We start from the raw sequence: 23988 nt of genomic DNA on the forward strand, positions 1-23988 counted from the left end.
AAAGTTAGTAGAAGGAAAGAAATCATAAAGATCAGAGCAGAAATAAATGAAGTAGAGGCTAAAAAAAAAAAAAACAGAACACATCAGTGAAACTAAAAACTGGTTCTCTGAAAAGATAAACAAAATTGATAAACCTTTAGCCAGCCTCATCAAGAAAAAAAAGGAAGAGGGCCCAAATCAATAAAATCAGAAAAGGAGAAGTTACAACTGACACCACTGAAACACAAAGGATCTTAAGAGACTACTCGGAGCAGCTATATACCAAAAAAATGGACAACCTAGAAGAAATGGACAAATTCTTAGAAATGTACAATCTGCCAAGACTGAACCAGGAAGAAACAGAAAATATGAACCGGCCAATTACCAGTAATGAAATTAAATAAGCAACCCGGGACTTCCCCGGTGGCGCAGTGGTTAAAAATCTGCCTGCCAATGCAGGGGACATGGGCTCGATCCCTGGTCCGGTAAGATCCCACATGCCGCAGAGCAACTAAGCCAGTGAGCCACAACTACAGAGTTTGCGCTCTAGAGTCTGTGAGCCACAACTACTGAAGCCCACGTGCTCTAGGGACCGTGCTCCGCAACAAGGGAAGCCACCGCAATAAGCCCGCGCACTGCAACAAAGAGTAGCCCCCGCTTGCCACAACTAGAGAAAGCCCGCACGCAGCAACAAAGACCCAACACAGCCAAAAATAAATAAAATTAAAAAAAAAAAGAAATTAAATAAGCAACTTAAAAACTCCCAACAAACAGAAGTCCAAGACCAGATGGCTTCACAGGTGAATTATACCAAACATTTAAAGAAGAGTTAATACCTATCCTTCTGAAACTATTCCAAAAAATGGCAGAGGGAGGAACACTTCCGAACTCATTCTATGAGGTCACAATCACCCTGATAAAGATATTACAAAACAAAAGGAAATTACAGGCCAATACCACTGATGAACACAGATGCAAAAATCCTCAACAAAATACTAGCGAACAGAATCCAACAACACATTAAAAGGATTATACACCATGATCACCACAAATTAATCAATGTTATACACCATTAACAAACTGAAGAATAAAAACCATATGATCATCTCAACAGATGCAGAAAAAGCTTTTGATAAAATTCAACATCCATTTATGATAAAAACTCTTCAGAAAGTGGGCACAGAGAGAACATACCTCAGCATAATAAAGGCCATATATGACAAACCGACGCCTAACAGCATACTCAATGGTGAAAAGCTGAAAGCATTTCCTCTAAGATCAGGAACAAGACAAGGATGCCCACTCTTGCCATTTTTATTCAACATAGTTTTGGAAGTCCCAGCCACAGCAATCCGAGAAGAAAAAAAAATAAAAGGAATCCAATCTGGAAAAGTAAAAGTAAAACTGTCACTGTTTGCAGACAACATGATGCTACATACAGAAAATCCTGAAGATGCTACCAGAAAACTACTAGAGCTCATCAATGAATTCAATAAAGTTGCAGGATACAAAATTAATATACAGAAATCTGTTGCATTTCTATACACTAACAACGAAATATCAGAAAGAGAAATTAAGCAAACAATCCCATTTAACACTGCATCAAAAAGAATAAAATACCTAGGAATAAATGTACCTAAGGAGGGAAAATACCTGTACCCCAAAACTATAAGACACTGATGACAGAAACTGAAGATGACACAAACTGATGCAAAGATATACCTTGTTTTTGGATTAGAAGAACGAATATTGTTAAAATGACCATACTACCCAAGGAAATCTACAGATTCAATACAATCCCTATCAAATCACCAATGGCATTTTTCACAGAACTGGAACAAAAAAAATTTTAATTTGTGTGGAAACACAAAAGATGCCAAATAGCCAAAACAATCTTGAGAAAAAACACTGCTGGAGGAATCACACTCCCTAACTTGACTATACTACAAACCTACAGTAATCAAAAAAGTATGGTACTGGCACAAAAACAGACACACAGATCAATGGAAAAGGACACAAAGCCCAGAAATAAACCCATGCACTTATGGTCAATTAATCTACAACAAAGGAGGCAAGAATATACAATGCAGAAAAGACAGTCTCTTCAATAAGTGGTGCTGGGAAAACTGGACAGCTATATGTAAAAGAATGAAATTAGAACATTCTCTAACACCATATAGAAAAATAAACCCAAAATGGATTAAAGACCTAAATATAAGACTGGATACTGTAAAACTCCTAGAGGAAAACATAGGCAGAACACTCTTTGACATAAATCACAGCAATACTTTTTTGGATCCATCTCCTAGAGTAATGGAAATAAAAAAATAAATAAACAAATGGGATCTAATTAAACTTAAAAGCTTTTGCCCAGCAAAGGAATCCATATACAAAATGAAAAGACAATCTACAGGCTGGGAGAAAATACTTGCAAACAATGCAACCGACAAGAGGTTAATCTCCAAAATATACAAACAGCTCATATAGCTTAACATCAAAAAAACAAACAACCCAATTAAAAAAAAATAGGCAGAAGACCAAAACAGACGTTTCTCCAAAGAAGACATACAGATGGCCAACAGGCACATGAAAAGATGCTCAACACTGCTAATTACTAGAGAAATGCAAATCAAGATTACAATGAGGTACCATCTCACGCTGGTCAGAATGGCCATCATTAAGAAGTCTACAAATAATAAATGCTGGAGAGGGTATGGAGAAAAAGGAAACCTCCTTTTTCTTTTACATTCCCACTGTTGGTGGGAATGTAAATTGGTGCAGCCACTATGGAGAAAAGTATGGCGTTTCCTCAAAAAACTGAAAATAGAGTTGCCATATGCTCCTGAGCATATATCTGGACGAAGCTATAATTTGAAAAGATACATGCACTCCTATGTTCACAGCAGCAGTATTTACAATAGCCAAGATATGGAAACAACCTAAATGTCCATCGACAGATGAATGGATAAAGAAGATGCAGCATATACACACAATGGAATATTACTAAGTCATAAAAAAGAATGAAATAATGCCATTTGCAGCAACATGGATGGATCTAGAAAGAGATGATCATATTAAGTGAAGTAAGTCAGGCAGAGAAAGACAAATAGCATATGATATCACTGAAATTTTTTTTTTTTTTGGCTGTGTGGCACAGCTTGCAGAATCTTAGTTCCCCAACCAGGGATTGAACCATGGTCCACAGCAGTGAAAGCACAGAATCCTAACCACTGGACTGCCAGGGAATTCCAATTATCACTTAAATGTTGACTCTAAAAAAATGATATAAATGAATTTGTTTACAAAACAGAAATAGACTCACGGGCATAGAAAACAAACTATGGTTACCAAAAGGGAAAGTGGGGAAGGAATAAATTAGGAATTTGGGATTAACAGATACACACTACTATGTATAAAATAGATACACAACAAGGACCTGCTGTATAGCACAGGGAACTATATTCAATACCTTGTAATAACCTATAATGGAAAAGAATCTGAAAAAGAATATAACTGAATCACTTTGCTGTACACCTGAAACTAACACAACATTGTAAATTAACTATACTTCAATTTTTAAAAATGGTTAAAAAATGTAGTAAGGAGAATGGCACTGTTTGTACAGTTTTGCAAATCTCTCTGCTATCTAGCTTAATAAAAGAGAGCTGGATTCTCCTAATCTGCTTCTGCATTTAACCTGTTCCAACATCCTATGTCATGCAGCCTCTATAAAATTCCACAATACAGTCATGAGAGAATAAGAGTCAAAAGGCAAGTAACATTTTAGCATTATTATGAAAATGTTTTTGACCTCCTGGAATTCCAAAAAGGGTCTCGAGAAATCCTAGGGGTCCCTAATTACACTTTGAGAACTGCCTGGTAAAAGTTTAGTACTGTGATTCATCTTTATCACATACAGAGGGTAATATGTAGGAGCACAGTGTGCTTTTAGTTGAGGTAAATCTTGAGGAATTCAATTTACAAACATTAAGAACTGGAAGCTCGTCCCTTATATACACTAAGAGTCAAACCCCTCCCAGCTGTCAATGTAAGAAGATCACTACCTTATATCATGGATTCGCCACTCAGTATGGAAAAAAAATGTGTTCCTTGAAAATCCTAAAGAAATTTTAATTTGTGTGGAAATCCTAAAGAAATTTTAATTTTTATTTTGTATTTGCATGAGGAGCTGAAGAATGTAATCCCTTTGATACTATTTATTTAGACCACAAAACTTGTAATTTCACAAATAATTATCTTGAAAATTAAACCATTTGTCTTTTTTCTCTGGTTTGGAAACAATGCACCAGGCACTGAATATATTAAGCAACAAAACTTAGTTGAACCTCAGCGGGCCTGTTGAAACTCACTTTTAAGAGAAATTCAAAGTTGTTTATTGGAATTAAATTGATACCATAAGAAACAATACGGTAAACGTTATAGATTTTGCTTTTGTTTCTTTGATAAACATTATCCACAACTGAAATCCATGATTCAACATTATTATACAAGTTAAACTAATCTAGACTGTAGAATCTGCCACACTGCTACAAGTTAGGGAATGAGGAGAAGTATGTACAACTTCTCTGCTGGCTTCAGTTCTGAGCCATATACTCAAGCAGCTGTCGACAGTGATGTACTTACCACCAGTGCTAGAACAAGAGTCCGCACCTTCTCCCCAATCTCAGGTGAGATGTCATTGCCAAACTGTTGCAGAGTGGTGAGGAAACGTTTCAACTTGCTGAGCTGCCGGGCACCACAAGTTGCTGGCAACTGTTGATTTGTTAGTGCAGATGATGTGGAAGAGGCAGGACCATTGCTGAATCTCTGTGGTGGTGAGGGGGCACCATTCAGGGTGGGAGGAGAATGGTTGATGCCGTTGCTCACTAAAAGAAAGACTTGGTTTAAGTGCAAAACATAAGGATCTCTGTTAATTTCTTCTTTTTTTGCATTTGCCTTCATTTATTCATTTGAATTTTGTAAATCACATGTTAAAAGAGTATACAAGACACGTTTTCAGCCCTCAACAATGTTGCTTTATAGTGAGACAGGTTGCCAGGTAAAAAATGGTAACAGAATAACATAAAGTGTTAGAAGAGTATGAGTGCTACAAGAGCAAAGAGAAGGGACATCTAAATTCTACAGGTGCCAAGGGGAGGGATGGGTAGTTTTTAAGACTTCTTGCAATGGGCTGCATGAGAGGAGTCTGGTAGAATATGTATTTCCAATGACTGGACACTCATGCCCATCTTTTATGTGACATCTCCTTCCCAACCTCAGGTTTCCAAATAATCTAAGCAGTCAATTAAAATATAGCATTTGGGGGCTTCCCTGGTGGCACAGTGGTTTAGAATCCGCCTGCCAATGCAGGGGACACGGGTTCAAGCCCTGGTCTGGGAAGATCCCACATGCCACAGAGCAACTAAGCCTGTGCGCCACAACTACTGAGCCTGCACTCTAGAGCCCGCAAGCCACAACTACTGAAGCCCGCATGCCACAACTACTGAAGCCCGTGCACCTAGAGCCCGTGCTCCGCAACAAGAGAAGCCACTGCAATGAGAAGCCCACGCACTGCAATGAAGAGTAGCCCCTGCTCGCCACAACTAGAGAAAGCCCGCACGCAGCAACAAAGACCCAATGCAGCCAAAAATAAATTAAATAAATTTATATTAAAAAATATATATATAGCATTTGAACAAGATAATCAGAAAGCAGAGAGTTGTGTTAATGTGAGAAATGTTTTTTTCTAGGCTATAGGTTTAATGACCTATTCCTGCAATGAGATATATATCTCTTTGACCACTCGGAATATTCATGTCCATCAAAATCAGTTTTTCCCTGCCTTGACAGTGCCAAATTCTTGGTCATTCAATACAGCATTTTCTAGATACCATATGGGACACTTCCATTCTATATTTCTGCTCAAATTATAATACATGTGATTAATTACGGTTTTCCTATTTATCTGTTGTTCTTTTTTCTTTTTTTTAATAAACTTATGTATTTATTTTAATTTTTATTTGCATTGGGTCTTTGTTGCTGCATGTGGGCTTTCTCTAGCTGCAGCGAGCTGGGGCTACTCTTTGTTGCGGTGTGCAGGCTTCTCATTGAGGTGGCTTCTCTTGTTGCAGAGCATGGGCTCTAGGCGCGCGGGCTCAGTAGTTGTGGCGCACGGGTTTAGTTGCTCCGTGGCATGTGGGATCTTCCAGGACCAGGGATCAAACCTGTGTCCCCTGCATTGGCAGGTGGATTGTTAACCACTGCAGCACCAGGGAAGTCCCTGCCCATTGTTCTTAACAGTCATTTCTTGTAGTTTTAATTTGGAACACAACTCTAGAGCTATGTTCTTGGAGGCAAAGCTCCTTCTTCCCTGATGAATGAAATAAAATTACCTAGTGCCTAAGTGTCAATAGATTTTTCACTTAATCATATCCAGGCTTGAAAATTTAAGAAAGTAAAACTAAGTCTAAAAACATATCACCTGTATTAAGAAGCATTATTTGAGAGACTCCACTGCTCCTACTAGATTTAATAACTTTCCTTTTTGCTGCCCAAGTACATGCTTCCATTATTTTACTTACCAAATTATACTTATTTCTTTCTATATTAATACTGCCTTGAAAAACTGTCTACTTCTTGATTAAACACACATCTGTGTATATCATAATTAGCTAAGCTGCTATGAACTGTGTATGCTGTATGTGTATGGCTCACTGCATAAAAGGTTGACAGGCTGAGAAAAAGAGGGTGTCTCTACTGTGTCTTCCAGTAAAGGACGCTAGAGCCACTGGAAAGGAAGGCTCAACACTCAACCTCAGCAATACAGAAAATCAGCTGCAATGGTGTATCATTTCTTTGTGTTCACAGAAAGGTTCATTGCCATTGGAGAGCTGCCCTCTTTTGAAGCAACCTGTAAAAATATACATTACTATGCTTTTCACCACCCTGACACTTACATGGGCTGTTTTACAATTTCTTCAGTGAAAGTGTATGATCACATTTTCTGAAATAAAACATATTCATCCCTAAATAGTCAAATATGGGGGTCAAAAGGGTTGACCACACACACATACATACACACACACACACACACACACACACACACACACACACACACACACCCCTACTATCTTGAAATTTGAATGACATCCTGGGTTTAAATCTGTTTCACTTCAAGATAGTATCTTTATCTAAGGCTGTTTAACTTTGAGATAAAAAATACAATTTAAGAAAAAAGGGTATCAAACTTCATTTCATAAACTTTGGCTCAAATTTTTACAGCTGCCAGTTACTCAATTTCAAATGTTTCGGGACAATAAATAATTAAACCTTCTTTTTTAAATTGAGGTTTTAGGACTAAATTTGCGGAGTTACAGGATTTGGGGAAATTCAGCTTTAGTAGATAACTACTAAAAATTTTTCTCATAAACAGTGTATGATAGTTCAAGTTGCTCCACACATACTCACCAAAACTTGATATTCTTTTTCATTCTGAACATTCTTGTGGGTGTATGTGGTACTACATTGGGTTTTAGTTTGCATTTCCTTGGTGACTAGTAAGGCTGAACAACTTTTATTCATTGTCTAATATAATTGTTATGGACTAAACTGTATCCCCCTCCCAAACTCCTATGTTGAAGTTCTGACCCCCAGTACCTCAGAATGTGATTATATTTGGAGATAGGGCCCTTAAAGGTTAAATGAAGTCATCTGCCTAGGTCCTAATCCAATATGACTGTTGTACTTATAAGAAGAGGAGGAAGCACCAAGGATGCACATGCACAAGGAAAGGCCATGAGAGGACAGAGCAAGAAGGCAGCTATCTGCAAGACAAGGAGAGAGGCTTCCGAAGAAACCAAACCGGCTGACATCTTGATCTTGGACTTCTAACCTCCAGAACTGTGAAAAAATTAATTTCTGTTGTTTAAGCCACCTAGTCTTTGGTATTCTGTTACAGCAGCCCTAGTAAACTAATAAAATAATCAATTTTTTTTGTAAAAACCTTACCATGACAGTCCTGGAGTAGTTCAATCATTTTATGAAACTTACTTTGAATCCTATTAATCAATATAATAATTAAAATTCATTACTTTAGAGCCAAAGAAATTAAAAAAATAATTACAAGCCCAAAAGTATGAAAACAAAATATTTAGACTACTAAATTTCCAAATACCTAAATCAGCTATGTACTATTCTCAGAGGGAAAAAGCAACTTAGAAAAGAAACAACCAAGATACATGTGTGTGTGTTAACAGCCATTTTGAAAATGTTGAGTAGTATATATAGAAGGCTTAATGACATTCATTTAGATCCAAATGTCACTGTGAACCACAAACCCAAGTAATTAAGAGGTCTCACATGCTGTAGGAGTGAATGACACTGGCCTAGGTCCTCCGGGATTTATTGGTGGGAGGGGTGGCATGGTGGGAGGTGAGGATCTTGACTGTATCTTCACTTCCACAGGCGATCCAGGCATTGCTGGCACCCTTTTGTCAGCACCAACTGTAGAGAATAAAAAGAATGGAAATCAGAATTTTCTATTAAATAAAAATAGTGACAACAATCTGAAATACCAACATATTTACCTAGAGGACTGAGAAGTGAAGAAGATGCTTACTTAGTATAATAGGCTGAATGGTGGCCCCCCAAAATATGTCTACCTCTTAATGCCTTGAACTGTGAATGTTTCCTTATTTGGAAAAAATGTCCTTGAAGATATAATTAAGTTAAGGATCTTGAGGGGAGGAGATCACCCTGGATTATCTGGGTAGTTCCTAAATCCAGTATGAATGATGTCCTTATAAGAAGAGAAGAAAAGACAGACACACACACAGAGGGAAGTCTACTACGTGAAGACAGACATAGTCCCACAGAGAGAACGCATGTGACAATGGAGGCAGAGATTGGAATGTTGCCATCTACAAGCCAAGGAATGCCAAGGATTATCAGCAAACACCTGAAGCTAGGAGACAGGTATAGAATAGATTCTTCCTCTGAGGCCAAGAAGGAATCCACCCTGCTGATACCTTGATTTTGGACTTCTGGCCTCTTGGACTGTGAGAGAATAGTGTTGTTTTAAGCCACCCAGTTTATGGTACTTTGTTATGGCAATCCTAGGAATCCAAGACAAGGCAGCAAGGTCAAGGGATGATGTGACATGAGAGTTAACAGTGAGGATAGTGGCTGAGAAAGGAAGAAACCAGGTTATAAATTCAGCTTATCTCAACGGCATTCTTTCTTGACTTCTTACAAATTAACTGAAGTAGTAGGGGGAAAAAAAAGCTAATGTGGGACTGTCCAGACAAGTAAGCATCAACTGCATGCCATGGAAATAGAATCAGTCAGTTGTATATAAATTACTACAAATGATGAAATACATGTTTATACATATCAACTATTCTAAGTAAGAAAAATGAAGTGGAGTCAACATCTCTGATACCAGGCATGTCATTTACGATGTATATTGTCCAAAAAACAGAAAATAGAGCTGACCCTAAGCTAAGCACAGGCTACTTCATCTATGAGGACAATTCATAATAAGCAGCTGCTTGATAACACTCGACGGCAACAAATCCCAGAAAGTCAGATTAGGTAGATTAAACTTGATGTTAGAATTAGGTCTGAGCTAATATGAAGAAGACTTGATAATGAAGCGTAATGTTCTAATATCTTCAAAAAGTTATTTTTTCCCATTAAAGGGAACTTGTTACCTACTTCGTTAATAATAGGGCCAGGGCTACCATAATCACCTTTAAATTGAGCTATGCTCCTCTCAGTAATTCCAAGCTTTTCCTTTAAGTACCCTGTGTTTATTCTCCAATAACTGCTGAATTCAATGTAAAGTACAAGAAATGGAGACCAAAGGTTCAAATGAGAATGTTAAATCAAAGTTTTCCTTCACTGAGATCATAGTTATAAACACAATACATATAAAAGGATTCATGACACTGGCAACAAGGCACATCTTTGCACATTCAAGGGCACTTTCTCAAGAGGAAAACATCCCCCAATATCATTTTTATGCCTTAGTTTGCAGTGGTCACATTTTGGGAAGAGATATAATGAATATATAAAGTCAATCAGGGCAGCAATGCCCCCAAGTTACAAATCCCCTGACAAAAATATGTAGTTCTTTGAGAGCCATGTGAGCACACTCTGCCAGCCCTTCCCATCTCTGTCCAGGACATTTTCTTTGTAAAATGGACGGTCATCCCGTCTGATTAGTGAACTAATTAGCTATTGCGTTTGCCTTTTTCTTCTTGACAGTGTTTTCTCAATGCCCTTCAGAGAACAGTTGATACGTTTCCAGCTCTTCCATCTGGGACCCAGCTTTCTGGAGGGTGGGGGGAGAAAAGGAAGGAAGGAACTAACAGTTGTCTCGCCCTGTTATGTGTTGTGTATAGCGTGCAACAACCTAGGGGGAGCCTTTCTTCAGACCACCTGCCTTTACAGCAAGGGCGCCAAAGGCCCGAGGAGGGCTTATCAGTGAGATGTGTTTTAGCAGTCAGCACTTGGCAGAATGAAAAACTCAAGAGCAGCCCAACTGCAAAACACTGAATTATATACCAACTGAAAGCTTAGAAACTGAGGAAAACCCAGACTCCAGAGTACGGTTTATATTAGGTTAAAACTAACTATCTCTTATTCACGTCACTACTCACAAACCTGCAACACCAGTATCATTCCTCATGTTTCAAGCAACAACCGTTGTCTAGTAGGAAAAGTATGGGTACAGAGACTGAGAGGTTTGGTGTGAATCGTCATTCTAATGACAATTTTATCACTGAATGATAAAATCTGTATGAATTTTATCAAATCACTTCACCTTTCCAGGCCTCACTTTGATGTAAGTATTAGAGATAATGCCTAGGCTAGTGCTAGGTATAAAGAAGGTACTCAATAAAGAATAATGATGATTAGAAAACATGAAGACTAGTGTCAAGTCCTGATTTTATCACTTAACTAGCCTTATGACTATGTCCAAGTTAACATTAACTTGAAATTTTCTTGACCACAATTTCCAAAGAAAATGTGTATACTATCAACAATCCATGTGACCTCAGAGATACTGTATGGAATGATCCAAGAATCAACAGTTGCAAAAGTACCAAGTACAATGTAAGATGATATTTTTGTTGGAAGCTGGGTGGCAAGAATGCACTTCATGATGTGAGAGCTCTATCCTGGTTTATAAACTGCCAAATCCAGCAGTTGCTTAGATGGTAAATAAGGAGTACACTCCAAAGCAGGCATTTTAACCCTCTGCTTGGTGGCCAATGCATTCCTTTATGCCATCACGTTTAAAGTGACTTCATTTCTGAATTTTTATAAAACTGAGGTTTTATAAAACATCTACCTGGATCCCTTGAAAGAACCAACGAAATTTTGAGCTCTTTTCAATTCCAGAGAAACTTGAAGTTCAAAGAGAAGAAATTTTTTTCTTCTTAAGTGTGACTTCAGCCCATAAACACCACTGCTTGAATCATCAAAGAGACAAAGTATTCAGTCCTAGAAAATTAAATTAACCCTTAGTTTTATCAGAAAGGTTCAACTTGATCCTAAACATAGATTCTAAGGTTCAAAGTAACTGATAATTTAGTCACTCTATAACTGTGCTTTGGTTATTTTAAATATTTGGATATATACGGAAATATGACCACATGAATTTGCAGGATCACTGATGCTTCAACACCTAACAACATAAAGCCAAACAACTTGAGCTAAAGAAGAGGGACAAACATGGAAAAATATGTCTGGATAATGATTTTACCTCTTCATTGTGCAAGATGCTATGGATGTCATAAAAATAGAAAACTGATGAAAGAGAGAACAAAATAATAAACAGTTTCCTGTGTGAGGGCAGTGTGACTTTTTTTCCCACATAGGAATTTGAAGAATCAAACATGAAGCAAAAGAGCAGAATTATCCTGTAGCTTTAAGAGAAAGTAATACTAAACACAAACATAAACATCCTAGGTAACTGCTACTTGAGAAGAATCTTGTAGGATAAACTGCCCACAAATGAGGGCATTTAAAAATCATTATGAACTGCTTTTCCATTACAGTTTTTAAAAAATTACTTTGAGGTTGACAAAGGAACAATAAATAGAAGAGGTATAAATATGAGAAAAGAAAAATGCAATTATGTGAGGGGAAGGGCTACCCACAAACAACTGGAAAGAAGGGGAACTCCCAGGGCTGCAAGTGGGAAGGAGGTTTAGGTGAAAGAAGGTGAGCTTGATGTGAAGGATGCTCTATCACTTACTTGTGTGACTATGGTTTTCTTCATCTGTCTCTGAGGGTAATACTTACAACACAGGGTTATTGGGAAGGGATATGTATGTAATATACGTAATAATGGCTGATACAACGCAGTAGACACTCTTACATGTTTACTTGAATCAGATTAACAATCTACTAGAAGGAATTGTTTTATTTGGCCATTGAGATGTTTATCTATGCTAAACTCTGGGTAGAAGAAGATATGGTCAAGTGCTCCTGATTATCATCTCTGAGGAAAATAAGCTGAATATAGATCTTTCAGATGCACAGTACAGAAATACTGATCATTTCAAACAGGGTGTCCAAGAAAGCCATTACCATTTCTTTAAAACAAGTCATATTCCTAACTAAGAAATAATCATGATGGTTTAAAGAGAACTATTTTGGGGGGCAGAGGCTAGGTAGATAATTCTCTTTTTTGTATTTATGTATAAGTATACATTTATATGGTTCAAAAATCAATATATGATATAAAAAGAAATACTCCCTGCTTCTATACCTACATACCCCACCTCATACGTAACCATTTTAATCTGTTTCTTGTGTATCAATCCATTCTTTCTCTGTACAAATGAGCAAACGCAAAAATAAATTCTTATCCCACCCCCATTTATACAAAGACAGCATAATTACATTAAACTGAGCATCCCTAAGAATGGCACCATGCCTTTTGCAATGCCTCAGGAAATGGGATCTATTCCCTTATTCCCCTGAATCTGGCCAGGCCCCCTGACTTGCTCTGGCCAATATAATGTGATGGAAGTGACACAGTGCTGGTTCTACACCTGTCTCGGAACGCTAACCCTGCCATGAAAGCAAATCCAGACTAGTCTGCAGGAGGATGAGACCACATGGAGCAGAGATGAGTTATACCAGCTAAGGCCAGCTGAACCCCAAACATGTAAGATCCTAACCTAATGAGTCTGATCTGTAGTTAACTGCTTGTAGACATATGAATCAATGAACATAAGCAAGAGCAGGAGAACTTCCCGACTCATAGATTCATAAGCCAAAAAACAAAAAAAAACTTACTGTTTTAGGCCACTAAGTTTTAGCATGGTTTCTTATAGCAATAGACCAACAGGCAACTGATCCATACCATATACAAACTATACTACTCCTTGGTTTTTTGTTTCCTTTGTTTTATAATTTTACAGTATGTCCTGAAATTCTTAATTCCACAACGTTTTTTTTCTTTTTAACAAATGCATGATGGGGGTAAGGGATAAATTGGGAAATTGGGACTGACATATACACACTACGATATACAAAAGAGAGAACTAATAAGAACTTACTGTATAGCACAGGGAACTCTACTCGGTACTCTGTAATGACCTATATGGGAACAGAATCTAAAAAAGAGTGGATATATGTATATGTATAACTGATTCACTTTGCCGTACAGCAGAAACTAACACAACATTGTAAATCAACTATACTCCAATAAAAACTAATAAAAAAAACAACAAATGCATGATAGTCCATTGTGGGGATGTACCACAGTTTATTTAAACAATTCTCTACTGATGAATTGGATTGTTTCCAATTATTTGTGGCTGAATTTTGAGGTGCTCTAGATCCCATGCTACTGACTGACCTGTGCCAGACTTTGGCAAAGGATAAAGAAGACAGGGCCCTGAGTTACAGGAAAGAGAGATACATTTAAATGTGTACAAAATACTAAGAAAATAAAGAAGTAGAAGGATGACTTACTCATGAAGGCCAGGGATGTCTCTACAGACCATTAAGTAGTTTACTGGAAAGGCTACACGGGCTTTCCAGGCAGCACACAACGACAAAAAGCATGAAGGATATACTTTGAATGGTGCCCCTAAAGTTGGGATCAGAACCAAGGGAAAAATCAGGAAAAAGATTTTCTTGACCACAGTTTCTCTTTAACCACTGCCAAGAATAGGTAAATGTTCTAAATGTGTAACTGTCATATAAGAAGCATTTCCAAAATTGACTATTTTAATCTGTTAAAGATAGTGGAAAGAACATCAAAATTACTGTTGCACTTATAGGCTTATAAGGCTGGTTAAACTGATTATGGACATAGGACATGCTTAAGGATGAGCATTTCCCATCCTTGTAGCTCGGCAACAAACCTGACAACGCATCCAACTTTCTAACAACATCCAGGCTTCATATGCAGAGATGGCCAGGAATAATTGTTTACAATGACAGATAATTTATTATTCAACAAAAACTGAGGCATAAGGACTCAAGAAATTAACAGAAAATATTTTACAAGGGACCTTGAAGACAGAGCCCAACTAAAACAAAAATAATGCTTTACCATATACTGCAATAGGGATTGAAAAACAAATTTTTCCATTCCACGTTCATAAATACATTGGAAAAAAATTTTTTTAATATACAACAGGTTCTTATTAGTCATCAATTTTATACACATCAGTGTATACATGTCAATCCCAATCGCCCAACTCATCACACCACCACCACCCCCCCCCCCACCGCAGCTTTCCCCGTTTGGTGTCCATACGTTTGTTCTCTACACCTGTGTCTCAATTTCTACCCTGCAAACCGGTTCATCTGTACCATTTTTCTAGGTTCCACATACATGTGTTAATATACGATATTTGTTTTTCTCTTTCTGACTTACTTCACTTTGTATGACAGTCTCTAGATCCAGCCACGTCTCAACAAATGGCCCAATTTCGTTCCTTTTTATTGCTAAGTAATATTCCATTGTATATATGTACCACAACTTCTTTATCCATTCATCTGTTGATGGGCATTTAGGTTGCTTCCATGACCTGGCTATTGTAAATAGTGTTGCAATGAACATTGGGGTGCATGTGTCTTTTTGAATTATGGTTTTCTCTGGGTATATGCCCAGTACTGGGACTGCTGGGTCATATGGTAATTCTATTTTTAGTTTTTTAAGGAACCTCCATACTGTTCTCCATAGTGGCTGTATCAATTTACATTCCCACCAACAGTGCAAGAGGGTTCCCTTTTCTCCACACTCTCTCCAGCATTTGTTGTTTGTAGATTTTCTGATGATGCCCATTCTAACTGGTGTGAGGTGATACCTCATTGGAGTTTTGATTTGCATTTCTCTAATAATTAGTGATGTTGAGCAGCTTTTCATGTGCTTCTTGGCCATCTGTATGTCTTCTTTGGAGAAATGTCTATTTAGGTCTTCTGCCCATTTTTGGATTGGGTTGTTTGTTTTTTTAATATTGAGCTGCATGAGCTGTTCATATATTTTGGAGATTAATCCTGTGTCCGTTGATTTGTTTGCAAATATTTTCTCCCATTCTGAGGGTTGTCTTTTCGTCTTGTTTATGGTTTCCTTTGCTGTGCAAAAGCTTTGAAGTTTCATTAGGTCCCATTTGTTTATTTTTGTTTTTATTTCCATTACTCTAGGAGGTGGATCAAAAAAGATCTTGCTGTGATTTATGTCAAAGAGTGTTCTTCCTATGTTTTCCTCTAAGAGTTTTATAGTGTCCGGTCTTACATTTAGGTCTCTAATCCATTTTGAGTTTATTTTTGTGTATGGTGTTAGGGAGTGTTCTAATTTCATTCTTTTACATGTAGCTGTCCAGTTCTCCCACCACCATTTATTGAAGAGACTGTTTTTTCTCCACTGTATATCCTTACCTCCTTTGTTATAGATTAGTTGACCATAGGTGCGTGGGTTTATCTCTGGGCTTTCTATCTTGTTCCATTGATCTATGTTTCTGTTTCTGTGCCAGTACCATATTGTCTTGATTACTGTATCTTTGTAGTATAGTCTGAAGTCAGGGAGTCTGATTCTTCCAGCTCCGTTTTCTTCCCTCAAGACTGCTTTGGCTATTCGGGATCTTTTGTGTCTCCATACAAATTTTTTTTTTTTTTTAAATAAATTTATTTATTTATTTATTTTTGGCTGCGTTGCGTCTTTGTTGCTGCGTGCGGGCTTTCTCTAGTTGCAGCAAGCGGGGGCTACTCCTCGTTGTGGTGTGCGGGCTCCTCACTGTGGTGGCTTCTCTTGTTGCAGAGCACGGGCTCTAGGCGCACGGGATTCAGTAGTTGTGGCTCATAGGCTTTCTTAGAGCACAGGCTCAGTAATTGTGGCGCACAAGCTTAGTTGCTCTGCGGCATGTGGGATCTTCCCAGACCAGGGCTCGAACCCGTGTCCCCTGCATTGGCAGGCGAATACTTAACCACTGTGCCACCAGGAGTCCTCCATACAAATTTTAAGAGTTTTTGTTCTAGTTCCATAAAAAATGCCATTGGTAGTTTGATAGGGATTGCATTGACTCTGTAGGTTGCTTTGGGTAGTATAGTCATTTTCACAGTATTGATACTTCCAATCCAAGAACATGGTATATATCTCCATCTGTTGGTATCATCTTTAATTTCTTTCATCAGTGTCTTATAGTTTTCTGCATACAGGTCTTTTGTCTCCCTAGGTAGGTTTATTCCTAGGTATTTTATTCTTTTTGTTGCAATGGTAAATGGGAGTGTTTCCATAATTTCTCTTTCAGATTTTTCATCATTAGTGTATAGGAATGCAAGAGATTTCTGTGCATTAATTTTGTATCCTGCAACTTCACGAAATTCATTGATTAGCTCTAGTAGTTTTCTGGTGGCATCCTTAAGATTCTCTATGTATAGTATCATGTCATCTGCAAACAGTGACAGTTTTACTTCTTCTTTTCCAACTTGTACTCCTTTTATTTCTTTTTCTTCTCTGATTGCCACGGCTAGCACTTTGAAAACTATGTTGAATAATAGTGGTGAGAGTGGACATCGTTGTCTTGTTCCTGATCTTAGAGGAAACGCTTTCAGTGTTTCACCATTGAGAATGATGTTTGCTATGGGTTTCTTGTATATGGCCATTATTATGTTGAGGTAGGTTCCCTCTTTGCCCACTTTCTGGAGAGTTTTTATCATAAATGGGTGTTGAATTTTGTCAAAAGCTTCTTCTGCATCTACTGAGGTGATCATATGGTTTTTATTCTTCAATTTGTTAATATGGCGTATCACATTGATTGATTTGCGTATACTGAAGAATCCTTGCATCCCTGGGATAAATCCCACTGGATCTTGGTGTATGATCCTTTTACTGTGTTGTTGGATTCTGCTTGCTAGTCTTTTGTTGAGGATTTTTGCATCTATATTCATCAGTGATATTGGTCTGTAATTTTCTTTTTTTGTAGTATCTTTGTCTGGTTTTGGTATCAGGGTGATGGTGGCCTCATAGAATGAGTTTGGGAGTGTTCCCTCCTCTGCAATTTTATGGAAGAATTTGAGAAGGATGGGTGTTAGCTCTTCTCTAAATGTTTGATAGAATTCACCTGTGAAGCCATCTGGTCCTGGGCTTTTGTTTGTTGGAAGATTTTTAATCACAGTTTCAATTTCATTACTTGTGATTGGTCTGTTCATATTTTCTATTTCTTCCTGGTTCAGTCTTGGAAGGTTATACCTTTCTAAGAATTTGGCCATTTCTTCCAGGTTGTCCATTTTATTGGCATAGAGTTGCTTGTAGTAGTCTCTTAGGATGCTTTGTATTTCTGCAGTGTCTGTTGTAACTTCTCCTTTTTCATTTCTAATTTTATTGATTTGAGTCCTCTTCCTCTTTTTCTTGATGAGTCAGGCTAATGGTTTATCAATTTTGTTTATCTTCTCCAAGAACCAGCTTTTAGTTTTATTGATCTTTGCTACTGTTTTCTTTGTTTCTATTTCATTTATTTCTGCTCTGATCTTTATGATTTCTTACCTTCTGCTAACTTTGGGTTTTGTTGGTTCTTCTTTCTCTAGTTCCTTTAGGTGTAAGGTTAGATTGTTTACTTGAGATTTTTCTTGTTTCTTGAGGTAGGCTTGTATAGCTATAAACTTCCCTCTTAGAACTGCTTTTGCTGCATCCCATAGGATTTGGATCATCGTGTTTTCATTGTCATTTGTCTCTAGGTATTTTTTTGATTTCCTCTTTGATTTCTTCAGTGATCTCTTGGGTATTTAGAACATATTGTTTAGCCTCCATGTGTTTGTGTTTTTTACGTTTTTTTCCCTGTAATTCATTTCTAATCTCATAGCATTGTGGTCAGAAAAGATGCTTGATATGATTTCAATTTTCTTAAATTTACTGAGGCTTGATTTGCGACCCAAGATGTGATCTATCCTGGAGAACGTTCCATGTGCACTTGAAAAGAAAGTGTAATCTGCTGGTTTTGGGTGGAATGTCCTATAAATATCAATTAAACCTATCTGGTCTATTGTGTCATTTAAAGCTTCTGTTTCCTTATTTATTTTCATTTTGGATGATCTGTCCATTGGTGTAAGTGAGGTGTTAAAGTCCCCCACTATTACTGTGTTACTGTCGATTTCCTCTTTTATAGCTGTTAGCAGTTGCCTTATGTATTGAGGTGCTCCTATGTTGGGTGCATATATATTTATAATTGTTATATCTTCTTCTTGGATTGATCCCTTGATCATTATGTAGTGTCCTTCTTTGTCTCTTGTAACATTCTTTATTTTAAAGTCTATTTTATCTGATATATGAGTATTGCTACTCCAGCTTTCTTTTGATTTCCATTTGCATGGAATATCTTTTTCCATCCCCTCACTTTCAGTCTGTGTGTGTCCCTAGGTCTGAAGTGGGTCTCTTGTAGACAGCATATATATGGGTCTTGTTTTTGTATCCATTCAGCAAGCCTGTGTCTTTTGGTTGGAGCATTTAATCCATTCACGTTTAAGGTAATTATTGATAGGTGTGTTCCTATGACCATTTTCTTAATTGTTTTGGGTTTGTTTTTGTAGGTCCTTTTCTTCTCTTGTGTATCCCACTTAGAGAAGTTCCTTTAGCTTTTGTTGTAGAGCTGGTTTGGTGGTGCTGAATTCTCTTAGCTTTTGCTTGTCTGTAAAGCTTTTGATTTCTCCATCAAATCTGAATGAGATCCTTGCCGGGTAGAGTACTCTTGGTTGTAGGTTCTTCCCGTTCATCACTTTAAGTATATCATGCCACTCCCTTCTGGCTTGTAGAGTTTCTGCTGAGAAATCAGCTGTTATCCTAATGCGAGTTCCCTTGTATGTTATTTGTCGTTTTTCCCTTGCTGCTTTCAATAATTTTTCTATGTCTTTAATTTTTGCCAATTTGATTACTATGTGTCTCGGCGTGTTTCTCCTTGCATTTATCCTGTATGGGACTCGCTGCGCTTCCTGGACTTGGGTGGCTATTTCCTTTCCCGTGTTTGGGAAGTTTTCAACCATAATCTCTTCAAATATTTTCTCTGGTCCTTTTTCTCTCTCTTCTCCTTCTGGGACCCCTATAATGTGAATGTTGTTGTGTTTAATGTTGTCCCAGAGGTCTCTTAGTCTGTCTTCGTTTCTTTTCATTCTGTTTTCTTTATTCTGTTCCGCAGCAGTGAATTCCACCATTCTGTCTTCCAGGTCACTTATCCGTTCTTCTGCCTCAGTTTTTCTGCTATTGATTTCTTCTAGTGTAGTTTTCATTTCAGTTATTGTATTGTTCATCTCTGTTTGTGTGTTCTTTAATTCTTCTAGGTCTTTGTTAAACATTTCTTGCATCTTCTCGATCTTTGCCTCCATTCTTTTTCCGAGGTCCTGGATCATCTTCACTATCATTATTCTGAATTCTTTTTCTGGAACGTTGCCTATCTCCACTTCATTTATTTGTTTTTCTGGGGTTTTATCTTGTTCCTTCATCTGGTACGTAGCCCTCTGCCTTTTCATCGTGTCTGTGTTTCTGTGAATGTGGTTTTTGTTCCACAGGCTGCAGGATTGTAGTTCTTCTTGCTTCTGCTGTCTGCCCTCTGGTGGATGAGGCTATCTAAGAGGCTTGATGGGAGGGACTACTGGTGGGTAGAGCTGACTGTTGCTCTGGTGGGCAGAGCTCAGTAAAACTTTAATCCGCTTGACTGCTGATGGGTGGGGTTGTGTTACCTCCCCATTGGTTGTTTGGCCTGAGGCAACCCAACACTGGAGCCTACCTGGGCTCTTTGGTGGGGCTAATGGCAGACTCTGGGAGGGCTCATGCCAAGGAGTACTTCCCAGAACTTCTGCTGCCAGTGTCCTTGCCCCCACGGTGAGCCACAGCCACCCCCCCCCCGCCTCTGCAGGAGACCCTCCAACACTAGCAGGTAGGTCTGGTTCAGTCTCCCCTGGGGTCACTGCTCCTTCCCATGGGTCCCGATGCGCACACTACTTTGTGTGTGCCCTCCAAGAGTGGAGTCTCTGTTTCCCCCAGTCCTGTCGAAGTCCTGCAATCAAATCTCACTAGCCTTCAAAGTCTGATTCTCTAGGAATTCCTCCTCCCGTTGCCGGACCCCCAGGTTGGGAAGCCTGACGTGGGGCTCAGAACCTTCACTCCAGTGGGTGGACTTCCGTGGTATAAGTGTTCTCCGGTCTGTGAGTCACCCACCCAGCAGTTACGGGATTTGATTTTACTGTGATTGCGCCCCTCCTACCGTCTCATTGTGGCTTCTCCTTTGTCTTTGGATGTGACGTATCTTTTTTGGTGAGTTCCAGTGTCTTCCTGTCGATGACTGTCCAGCAGCTAGTTGTGATTCTGGTGTTCTCACAAGAGGGAGTGAGAGCACGTCCTTCTACTCCGCCATCTTGGTTCAGGCCGCTACATTGGAAAATTAATTTATCTAATACATTCCTACAGCTCAGGGATCAGCAAACTTTTTCTGCAAAGGGCAAGATAGTAAATATTTTTGGCATTTTGGGCCATATGGGCTCTGTCAGAAGTATTCGACTCTGCTGTGGTGGTACAGTAGACAATACACAAAGAACTGGGCTGTGTTCCAATAAAACTTTATTTCTAAAACCAGGCAGTGGGCCATCGTTTCCCAACCTCTGCTATGATTGATTTAAAAACTGTAAAAATTCAACCATCTAATTCTTAGTTTACTTTTTTTTCTATGCCTATAAAACATTTTTTTTAAACCCTCATCCACTGAAGTGCTTCATCTGAATAAAGTTTTTGTTTTCTTAAGACTGTATATAAAGAGACTTCTACTTATTGACCTTGAAAGAAAATAACATATGAAAATTCCCTTAAAACAGAAAAAAATTATTTAAAGACAGAACACTAACAACACGAAGTCAGAGCTAAGGAGTTGCAAATAGGAGACTAGTTACCTGATGTTCTTCCAAAAATCAGACAGACCTAAAAGGAGAACCTCAAAGATGACCAGCATACCTGTGAAGGATTACTGGCTTCATGATTATGCTTATCTCCTCCTTAGTCATCTCTCTTTCCTGTATCTTCTACCGGTGCCATCTGACACCAGACACAGAGATAACCCAGAATATATAAGTAACTCTAACAACTTGATAATAACGAACAACCCAATTTTAAGAATGCACAGAAAGATTTAAAGGGACAATTCCCAAATGATATACAAATGACTGATAAGGACATAAAAAGATGCTCAACATGCTAGTCATCAAAGAAACGCAAATTGTAACACATCAACAAAAAGGAACACAATACCAGGACTTCCCTGGTGGTCCAGTGGGTAAGACTCTGTGCTCCCAGTGCAGGGGGCCCGGGTTCTATCCCGGATCGGAACTAGATCCCACATGCATGCCGCAACTAAGAGTTCGCATGCCACAACTAAGAAGCCCGCATGCTGCAACTAAAAGATCCCACATGCCGCAACTAAGACCCAGCACCGCCAAAATAAATAAATAAAAATAAATCTTTAAAAAAAAAAAAAAAAGAACACACTACCATCCAACAACATGGATGAATACTAGAAGCATTAGGCTAAGCGAAAGATGCCAGGCACACAACAAAACTACATACTGTATTATCCTATTTACATGAAACTTTAGACAAGACAAAATTAGTGACAAAAAGCAGATCAGTCCCTGGCACTGATGGGAAAAAACTGACTACAAAGGGGCACATTAGGGGGCACGATAAATCTTTTGATGGTGATGGAAATATTCCATATCTTGATTATAATGGTGCTAACACAACTACATACAATAGCTAAAACTTAAACTGTATATATTACATGTGTGAATTTTATTATATATAAATTATATCACAATAAAGCTGAGAAAATTAGCAAACCAAATCCAGCAATGTATTTTTTTAAAAAAATCACAATCAAGCTGAGTTTATTTAAGAATGTAAGGATAATATAATATTAGAAAATCCAATTATTCACCACATTAACAGAGTTTTTAAAAACACCTTAAAAAGAATGAAATAATGCCATTTACAGCGACATGGATGGATCTGGAGATTGTCATACTAAGTTAAGTAAGCCAGACAGAGAAAGACAAATATCATATGATATTGTTTATATGTGGAATCTAAAAAAATGGTACAAATGATCTTATTTACAAAACAGAAATACAGTCACAGATGTAGAAAACAAAGTTAAGGTTATGGGGTGGGGGGAGGGATAAATTGGGAGACTGCGATGGATGTATACACACTACTATATATAAAACAGATAAATAATAAGAACCTACTGTATAGCACAGGGAACTCTACTCAATACTCTGTAGTTACCTGTATGGGAAAAGAATCTAAAAAAGAGTGGATATATATGTATAACAGATTTACTTTGCTGTACAGCAGAAGCTAACATAATATTGTAAATCAACTATACTCAAATAAAAATTAATTTTAAAAAATCCTCCCCCCCAAAAACCCACCTTAAAATCACCTCTATAATTACAGAAAAGCATTCACTAAAACCCAATTCCACTCATGAGCATGAATAAAACTAGAAATAGAAGATCAATTCCTTAACTTGATAAAGGGTCTCCTCTAAAACCCCATATACTTATTGGTGAAATATTGTAAGCAATCAATGCCTTTCAACTCCAAAAGATAAAGATGTCTAGTATCAATGCTTCTATTCAATATTTACTCAAGAGTCAAGCCATAGCAGCAGGACAGTTAACCAACCGTAATGGGTACAAGGATTGGAAAGAAAGAAATAAAATTATCCTTTTGTACACACAAGATGACTTTCTATATAGAACCAAGAGACTCTACCACCCAATAGTAGAATTAACATGCAGGTTCAGCAAGGTTGCTAGATAAAAGTCCAATATTTTAAAAATTAATTACATTCCTATACACCAGCAAATAAACATTAATTTCAAAAAGATATGAATATACAACAAAAAGTATAAACCACCTAGGAATAAACCTAACACAAGATATATAAAACCTTTACAAAGAACATAAGTAGACTGAAAGACATAAAAGGAGACAAAAAAATGGAAAGATCTATCATGCTTATGGATGGGAAGACTTACTATCACTAATATTTTTTCTTCATTTTAATGTATAAATTCAATACAATTCTTATTACATGCCAGCAAGACTTTTGGTGTAATCTGATGAGCAATTACTAAAATTTACATATAAGAGAAACATGTTAAATGTCCAGCAATAGAGAATAGATGACTGCGGCTAATTCAGAAATGAAACAGTCAATACTGTTAAAATAAGAGAACCAGAGCTCTATGTATCGAAAAGATAAATCCCAAAACAATGTAAAAATATTTGGTAAAAAGAGTATGTTGCAGGAAAAATATGGATAGTATGATACTTCCATAAAAACCATTTTAATATTTATATATGATAAGGGATTGATTTACATATGATACATTTACATACATATATGTAGTAAAATATTTTTCAAAAGCAAGGGAATAATAAACATCAAATTCAGGATACTGACTAATGCAAAGGGAAGGAAAGGAATGGAATCA

The 23988-nt window shown here is 37.7% G+C and overlaps 1 protein-coding gene across 3 annotated transcripts in view; it reads right to left on the minus strand.

Annotated features, from left to right (window-relative positions):
• CBFA2T2 (CBFA2/RUNX1 partner transcriptional co-repressor 2) overlaps positions 1-23988 on the minus strand; it is a 178614-nt gene that overhangs the window by 45482 nt on the left and 109144 nt on the right. For all 3 annotated transcript variants that reach the window (XM_061208113.1, XM_061208112.1, XM_061208111.1), the window contains exons 2-3: positions 8338-8481; positions 4624-4865 (exon numbers count right to left, since the gene is read on the minus strand). In XM_061208113.1, coding sequence (XP_061064096.1) covers positions 4624-4865; positions 8338-8455 — 360 coding nt within the window. In that variant the 5' untranslated portion in view covers positions 8456-8481. The remainder of the gene's footprint in view (positions 1-4623; positions 4866-8337; positions 8482-23988) is intronic.

This window comes from Eubalaena glacialis, chromosome 13, assembly GCF_028564815.1.
Source record: "Eubalaena glacialis isolate mEubGla1 chromosome 13, mEubGla1.1.hap2.+ XY, whole genome shotgun sequence".
Lineage (NCBI taxonomy): Eukaryota > Metazoa > Chordata > Mammalia > Artiodactyla > Balaenidae > Eubalaena > Eubalaena glacialis.